The 8,429-nt window shown below is 42.9% G+C and overlaps 1 protein-coding gene across 1 annotated transcript; it reads right to left on the bottom strand.

The window, feature by feature from the left end:
• Window positions 1-2,468: 2,468 nt before the first annotated feature.
• LOC138897411 (uncharacterized) lies at window positions 2,469-4,204 on the bottom strand. The gene is made up of 3 exons (XM_070183378.1): window positions 4,037-4,204; window positions 3,812-3,952; window positions 2,469-2,687 (listed from the first exon to the last, which is right to left on the bottom strand). The coding sequence occupies exons 1-3, from the start codon at window positions 4,202-4,204 to the stop codon at window positions 2,469-2,471; spliced, it is 528 nt and encodes a 175-aa protein (XP_070039479.1).
• Window positions 4,205-8,429: the final 4,225 nt, after the last annotated feature.

The raw sequence follows: 8,429 nt of genomic DNA, 5'->3' as shown, positions 1-8,429 counted from the left end.
AGAAGTAGTGCCTTAGTTTCTGGGCTATCCAGGTCAAAGCACAGCAGGTTCATTCCAGCAAAGAATACCGTGCTTCGTAGGGTGTGAACTTCTTACTCAGATAGAATATGGCATGTTCTTTCCTTCCCGTCTCGTCGTGTTGTCCCAAGACACAACCAAAAGCCCCATCTAATACGGAAAGATAGAGTAGCAGTGGTCTACCAGGTTCTGGCGGGACACTGGCAGTCTTTAGTCCAATTGGTTGCGGCATCCTTCTTTAACATTTTGAAAATCGGCTCACAGATCACGGTTGATTGTGCTATGAAGTGGTTGATGTAATTAAGACGTCCCAAGAAGCTCATCATGTCTTTCTTGTTCTTTGGAGGTGGCAAATCCTGGATAGCCTTGACCTTTGATGGGTCAAGCTCAATTCCTCGGCGGATGACGATGAATCCTAATAATTTTCCTGTGAGGACCCCGAAGGCACATTTTGCGGGATTCAATTTCAAATTGTACCTCCGAAGCCGATCAAAGAATTTCCTCAAGTTTGCTATGTGATTTGTACTTTCTTGGATTTGATGATGAAGTCATCCACATATACCTCTATCTCCTTGTGTATCATGTCATGGAAAATAGTTTTCATGGCCCTCGTATAAGTGGCCCCAGCATTCTTCAGACCAAACGGCATCATTTTATAGTAGTACACCCCCCATGGTGTAATAAAAGCTGTCTTTTTGGCATTCTCTTCATCCATCCAGATCTGATGATATTCCGCGAAGCAATCCATAAAGGATTGGAGTTCATGCTTGGTGCAGTTGTCGATCAGTATGTGTATGTTGGGTAACGGGAAATCATCTTTGGGACTTGCTTTGTTCAGGTCCCGATAATCGACGCATACTCTGACTTTCCCATCCTTCTTTGGAACTGGCACGATGTTAGCCAATCAAGTTGTATATTCAACTACTCTGAGAACCTTAGCTTTGATCTGCTTAGTGACTTCTTCTTTGATTTTCAAACTCATATCTGGCTTGAACTTTCTGAGTTTTTGCTTTATCGGCGGACACATTGGGTTGGTAGGTAGTTTATGAGCCACTATCGACGTGCTCAAACCGATCATATCATCATAGGACCATGCAAAGATATCCTCATATTCCTTCAGGAAACGAGTGTATTCTTCTTTCTCTGATGGTGATAGGTGAATGCTTACACGTGTTTCCTTGACTGTTTCAGAGTCTCCTAGATTAACTGTTTCAGTCTCATCCAAATTGAACTTAGGCTTGTTTTCAAAGTTTTCCACTTCTCTGACAATTTTCTCGAGCATTATATCCTCTTTCGGATCCTCTGAATCATCATCCTTATGTTGCGTTGTCTCATTACATGTCATAGTCGTAAGTTCATCGGGATAGGTAATAATAATGTTGTAGAGAAAAAACGTAAAGAATAATAATAAATACTAAAAACAATAATGCATTTAGATAAATCTTGAAAATGCCAAACAGGTACGGCTCGATGACCCGAGCAATTATTTCAAAACAAAACATGCTTAAAACAAAATACTGAAAATATCTTAAATGCTCATAAAAATTGCTTTTAAAATAAATGATGCTAATTGCCAGGCTACCTAGGAACTCGATGGGCCCTTGATGGTGAAGCAGTCCAGTTCTTGAGAATAGCTCCCTTCTCCACGGTCTAAATAATGTGGCCTTCCTCCTCCTCCTCCTCAACTATCGCACTGCAATCCATGTCTTCATCATCCAAAAACTGATTCCTTATACCGGCTAGAACTTCATCTTCTTCGGACTCCCACATCCTGTCAGCTTGATGAAATGACTGGCTTAAATGTGGTACTGGTTGCTCTAGAGGGTAATAAGGACCACGCCATGGTGGCGACTAATTCTGATACTCGTGCCAGGTGTATTCATACACAAGCCCAAAAGTTGTTCCATGATGCTTTAGCTGTATTGGTTTGGTGATCCCCTGGAGATTCTTACCGAGACCTTTGCCAGGCTCATACCCTGTCCAAGCCAATATGCCTTCTATCTTACTGCTCTACCATTTGTCCTTTTCAATTGCGTTGATGCGCTCGATGCGATGGTATGTTTCTCCACCCAACTTCCTTCTATTCTCGATGACCGGAACAGTTTGACTGGTGTAAATGGGATTACTTCCATCCCCATGGATGATCACTTCCTGATGGTTCCACTCGAACTTCACGACCTGATGTAGAGTAGAAGCTATGGCCCCAGCAGCATGTATCCAAGGTCGTCCCAATAATAGGTTGTAGGTAGAAGATATGTCCAACACTTGAAACTCAACATCAAACCAGGTTAGGCCCATCTGTAGGCTGAGGTTGGTTTCCCCAATTGTGGCCCTTTGAGATCCATCAAATGCTTTCACATTCATACTTCCTGCCCGTATCTCGTGCAGGCCTTTACCCAATCTTTTCAGAGTAGTTAGTGGACATATGTTAAGACTCGAACCCCCATCTATCAAGACTCTAGCAATGAACTTATCCTCAAACTCCACTGTGATATGCAGTGCCTGTTGTGACCTAGTCCTTCTGGTGGTAGCTCGTCTTCATGAAAAGTGATCTTGTGGCTTTCCAACACTTGTCCTATCATATTGGCCATCTCTCCACTGGTAATGTTGTTGGGTACATAAGCCTCATTCAACACTTTCATCAACGCATTCCTGTGTGCCTTAAAATTCTACAGTAGTGATAGAATGGATATCTGAGCAGGGGTTTTGTTCAAATGATCAACCACAGAATACTCCCTTGCTTGCACCTTTCTCCAAAGATCATCCGAGCCGGTTTCAATGATGGGCTGTCTGGAAGCGGCTTCTTTACTTGTTCCCCCCAAATGCTTGGGTGTGTAAACCCTACCAGTTCTGGTCATACCTTTTGTTGCACCAGTTTCTTCCATTTTCCCCTTTCCTTTCCTTCTTGCTTCTGCAACATAATCCCATGGTATAGCATTAGACTTATAAGACGGTGTAGGTGCTACCATCACGGTGAAGGGTGTTGTTACTTCAACCTCAAACGGAGTTGGTACAGCTACCTTAACTTCAATTGGTGCCTGAGTTTGTACCATGATAGGTGTGAGAGTGACTGGAGATGTTTCAGGATTATCCCCTTCTCGAATGAGTCCAATTGACCCATTTGAGTCCTATTCTTACCGGTCTCTATCATGTTTAACCCTCCACCCCTATGATCCAAGAGAGGATTATTACGGACATTGGGCGCAGCTTCCTTTGCCTGTATGACTTTGGTGTCGATTAATGTCTGAATCTTATCATTCAAAGTACGACACTCATCAATAGTATGACCTTTCATGCCTGAGTGATAGGCACATGTCTTATTTGGATTGACCCATTGAGAGGAATTTTCCATGGCGACAGTGGGAATGGGAGTGATATAACCGGTAACCTTCAGTCTCTCGTACAATTGGTATATAGGTTTAGCAATTGGGGTGTATTGTCTGGGTGGTCTGCGGTCAAAATTTGGTCTAGGTTTTTGTTAATTTTGGCGGGCTGGTAGTGAGTGGTAGTATGCGGGTTGGGTGTTATAGGTATGGTAAGTGGTGACAGGTTATCGGTATCTGGGAGGTGAAGGTTGATATATGGGTGGAGGTGTTTGGTATGTGAGAGGAGACTTCGGACCTTGGGCTACCATTACTGCACCTACTTCTTTCTTCTTGGAGATACCTCCTGACTGCAGGGCCTTATTTGTGGCTTTGAGTGCTTCAAAATTTGTCACCATTCCGCTTTTGATCCCTTCTTCTATTCTCTCACCCAACTTGATGATATCAGAAAATTTATGGTTTTCAATAACCATCAATCTTTCGTAGTATTGCGGGTCCTGAGCTCTGACGAAGAACTTATTCATATGTTCTTCTTCCAGCGCTGGCCTCACTTTTGCAGCTTCATACCTCCACCGAGTAGCATACTCGCGGAAAGTTTCCGTTGGCTTCTTCTTGAGATTTTGAATGTAGAAAATGCCTGGTGCATTTTCTGTGTTAAACCTGAACCGATCCATGAAATCTGATGCCATGCTTACCCAATTGACCCATTTCTTTGGGTTCTGACTGATGTACCAAGACAGGGCATCTCCAGTAAGGCTTCTCATGAACAGCTTCATGCGGATTCTTTCATCCCTGCCAACTCCTACAAGCTTGTCACAATACATTCTCAAGTGCACCTTCAGATCACCAATTTCGTCGAACATTTCGAACTTGGGAGGTTTATAACCCTCTGGCAGTTCTACGTCCGGCTGAATACACAAATCTTCTTAATTCAAACCCTCAACGCCTTTGCCTCCTTTGACATTTTGAACTCTGCCGGTAAGTTTCTTGAGTTCCTCTGCCATGTTCTTGATGAGCAGGTCCTTCTCGGCGGATTCGGGTATGTATAGAGTCTGTTATGGGGTGTGGGGTAAGGTTTCCACATATATGGGATTGTTTTGGTGGACTCCGGGAATCTGGGCGTAATGGTGGTCATTGGTTGAGTTTTGCGGGTCAGGAGTAGGCTGTGGTGCATTTTGAGGAGTGTGGTATGTGGTAGTTTTGTGGGTACTGGGTCGGATGATGATGATGTTGTAGAGGAGTTGGTGCTGGTGGAGGATTAGGATTTTGGGGAGGCGTGGCGTATTGATGAGGTGTGGGAGGATTTTGCTGGTGTTGGTTTTGTGTGTTTTGAGGAGGTGTTGAGTTTTGGGCGTTTTGTTGGTTGATGTTGGGAACATTCAGGGTAAGGGAAAGGTTTGCCAGGTTACGGACCTACTCAAGTTCCCCTCGTAACTCCAGTATCTTTTGCTCTAATCGCAAAACCAAGTCGTTCTATGCCGGAGTACCCCGACCATCCGAAGTCTCAACATTCCCTGCATGTGTAGCGTTGTCTTTCCTGATACTGCTCAGATCATCCATCTTAGCCTTTCCTTTGTTCTTAGGATCACTTGGAAGAGGAGGAGGAGGAGGAGGAGGACCTCTAGATCTGGTATGATATGCCGATGATGCCAGTATGCACAAACCAACCTTAGGGGATGGGAATAAACAAAGAAAAGAAGAAAAATAAAAGGTAAACAAGTCAGTAAAGAGTATTAAAAGGATATTTACGATATTTAAACACGTATTGCAGAATTTTCGTCCTAATTTGGGGACCTCATCGTACCCGAGGTAGGCCTAGCGACATATAGCTTTGGAGAAAACTCAATGCCAATAACTGCATCATTTCATTAATATGATAAATAGACCAAATCTCTACTAAAACGAAAATAATTATAAAGAGTCACTAGTGGCATTTGCCTTACTACAATCAAATTCTAAAACGAATCTAGAAAACATCACCCCTAATCTACTTGGTCCCAGAGGGACCTTCTCCAAGCTTGGCCTTCTTAGCCCTGTCAATCAGATTCCCCAGGTCGTGCATGTCCAATAGCAGATACGCACTTGCTAGATGTTCTCCTTCATTGTCCTCTACGTTCTGACAATCCGAAACCCTTTTCCTCATCTTTCCTTCAAGTTCCATCAAACCCTGCTCCAAATACTCCAACCTTTCTGTTGATTTAGTAGCGATTCCTCTCCATTCATTGATTGCTTTCATGTCCACTTTATGCTGTTCAGAATGCCTGGACTCAGATTCAAAGACCCTTTTGCGCAACCTCCTGTATTTGACTTGTGCTTCAGCAGCGTCGTCTATGACCTTATTCCTCAAATCAACACCTGGCTTGACCTCTCCTGCTATGTCATCGACCAACCATGATGGGTAGAAGTACACATGGCCGACATGATATCTGTCTGGCTCGATGGTATCTTTCTCCACAATAATCTTTTGATGCCACATGTGCTGTGCCTCGAACTTGAATGGAATGACATTCCCTTTGAAATTTGCTTTGTAATAAACCATTTTGGAAACTCATGGTATAACCTATTTTCTCCCAGCTTGCCTTATGACTCTAATAGGAGCATAAGGATAGATACCCCTTAATCCGATTAGAACTAGATGAGGAACATCTCTTGACTTGATGATGAATTCGCTAGTAGGGAACCACTCGAACATCCAATGGACCTTGTCATCAGTCAAATTTCTAAAGAAGTGTACCCAGAGCCCACAGCGTTTCCTGGTTGTGCAAACCTATCCGGGATAAAAGTCATTCTTTTCGGATAGTGAATAGCTATGAGATCATTCCATGGTCGCCGCGGAAATTCTTGACGGTATTGTCCCATTTGAAGATGTTCCAACAGCCATATTTGCAGTAACAGATTGCAACCCTCAAAATGTCTATATCATTTCTTGCAACGGTCTAAGGCTCGGTATATCTCCGCTACGATCATTGGGACAATAGTGTAAGTCTGTCCCTCAATTCCTTCCATTAGGGTCTTACTAACCATAGCTAAGCGAGTGTGAATCCTTTCTCCTTGTATTGGGAATACCAGCATCCCCAGAAAACAGACAATGAACACAAAAACCCGGCGATGAGTCCAACCCAGAGAGGTGATAGCAAATTCATCATGATAAAAATGGTAGGACTTATTGTGCCCATAACGCTCATAAAGGAAGTCGAATGGTATGTAAGACTTCTTCAGGCAGACTAACTCATCATTCCTTCTACAACCCATCATTTTCAGAAAACCTCGAGAAGTGCGATTTTCTAGTACCAACAGACCAGGGCTATCCCAGGGAAGCCCAGCAAAGCCTCCTATTTCCTCTAGAAGGGAAGTCATTTCTATGTCACCGAAACGGAAATCAGCCCTCTTCTCATCCCAGAATATAGTAGCGGCCTCAATCAGTACATTGTTTGGCTGAATGTCTAGCAAAGAAAGTAAATTCCTGAGAACTCTTTTCACATGGTTTTTGTCATTTTGCGAGAGATTTTCCCACCAATCTAGCAACAAAGGTGGGATACTTCGAACTATACCGAACCTGGGGACTTCGTGCCTCATTTCTGCAAAATAGAAAAAGTTAGCCCTTTCCCCCTCCGGATCCGACTATTTACGCATTAATGATTAGTATATCGGCACGTTTTCTCCAAATAATGCACATATCATGATCGTCCCCGTTGGGATTATGGAAACCCCGATGGGCTTTGGACAAGGCTTGCCTTAGGGGGTTATTACACGGATAGCGTTCTAACCCATACTAGGTTTAAACATGATGCATGCACAGTTAATATCAGAGTGGAGGTTTCTAGAAGAGTCTAGACCGGTACCCTCAAGTGGACAACTTGAGAGGGAAAGGTACGGAATCGTCGATTGCACCACTGATCTACTAGTTTTACCGCAAATAAGCCTTTCCAAATTTAAAAAGGGTAATATAGGAAGAGCGCGGACACTCATCAAGTGCCGCTATGGTATTAATGGCGCACGAGTGGAATATGATGTAGAGCATGCTTTATGCAAAAATAAAATAACACGTTGTCAAGTATTTTGCATGATAAAAGCGATAAATGCAGTATTTAATAAATGTAAAGACAGAAAAGAAAGAAAAACAGGGAAGAAGTTAGTTCGTATAATAAAAAAAATTGTAATGAAGCAGTAAAGGGGTAAGGATTGGGAAAGTCATGATATAAAAAAATTTAAAAAGTTGGAGCCAGTGGGATGCATATTGTAATCAGATTAAGCGAAGAGTTGCATATGAGTTCACATAAAGGGGAAATAGGGAAGAGGGTGTGCATGTAGCAATAAAAGGGAGAATGGGAGCGGGATGTTCAAGTATCAGCAAAATAATAAAGACACGCTTATCGAGAGAGACTAATTCATATAGACCAAGTTCGCAATGGTAAGAGCCTAAAATATATTCCCAGCAGAGTCGCCATACTGTCGCGCCCCTTTATTTCTTGCGAAATCGGGCTTCGACATGTGACAACTTCTTTTAAAGGAAGGGGTGTTAAAAGAGAGAGTCGCCACCTAACGGATTTAAGGTGCGTTAGGGCACCTATTTGCAGATAACTCTAGTTTAATCAGTTGCGTCACCAAAGATCGGGTAAGGGCTCAAATTACCTTGAGGAGAAGGTGTTAGGCACTCCTCGAGGTCCATAACGGTGGGTCCCGGCCAAACTCGAATTATATGAATTAGTCTAAGCAAGGAGAAGAGACAAAATTGGGCAAATAAAATAGAATGATTGACTTTAAAACAAAGGTGGGGGTCCTAAGTGTTTTTAGCCTAAAGGATCACCCCGTGCAACATAAATAATACTTCGGAACTCCCTCAAAATGGAGTGTTACTCATATTATTCAGTGGGCACAGACTATCATCCCCTGCTACCCGATTACTATCTTTAAGTTGCTTACCTAAAGCGCACTAGTTGATTCTAAATCGTGCCCTATGTGTGCACTACCCGTCTCATGCCTATGGTCCAGGAGGCATTTGGACCTCTATCTCGGAGTGGTTCTAGACTTTAACTTAGGTTGCTCAAAAAGAGAAAAAACTAGACGACATGCAAAACAATTTGGACT

This window comes from Nicotiana tomentosiformis, chromosome 8 (genome assembly GCF_000390325.3).
Source record: "Nicotiana tomentosiformis chromosome 8, ASM39032v3, whole genome shotgun sequence".
Lineage (NCBI taxonomy): Eukaryota > Viridiplantae > Streptophyta > Magnoliopsida > Solanales > Solanaceae > Nicotiana > Nicotiana tomentosiformis.
This window is presented reverse-complemented; position numbering and strand designations above follow the sequence as displayed.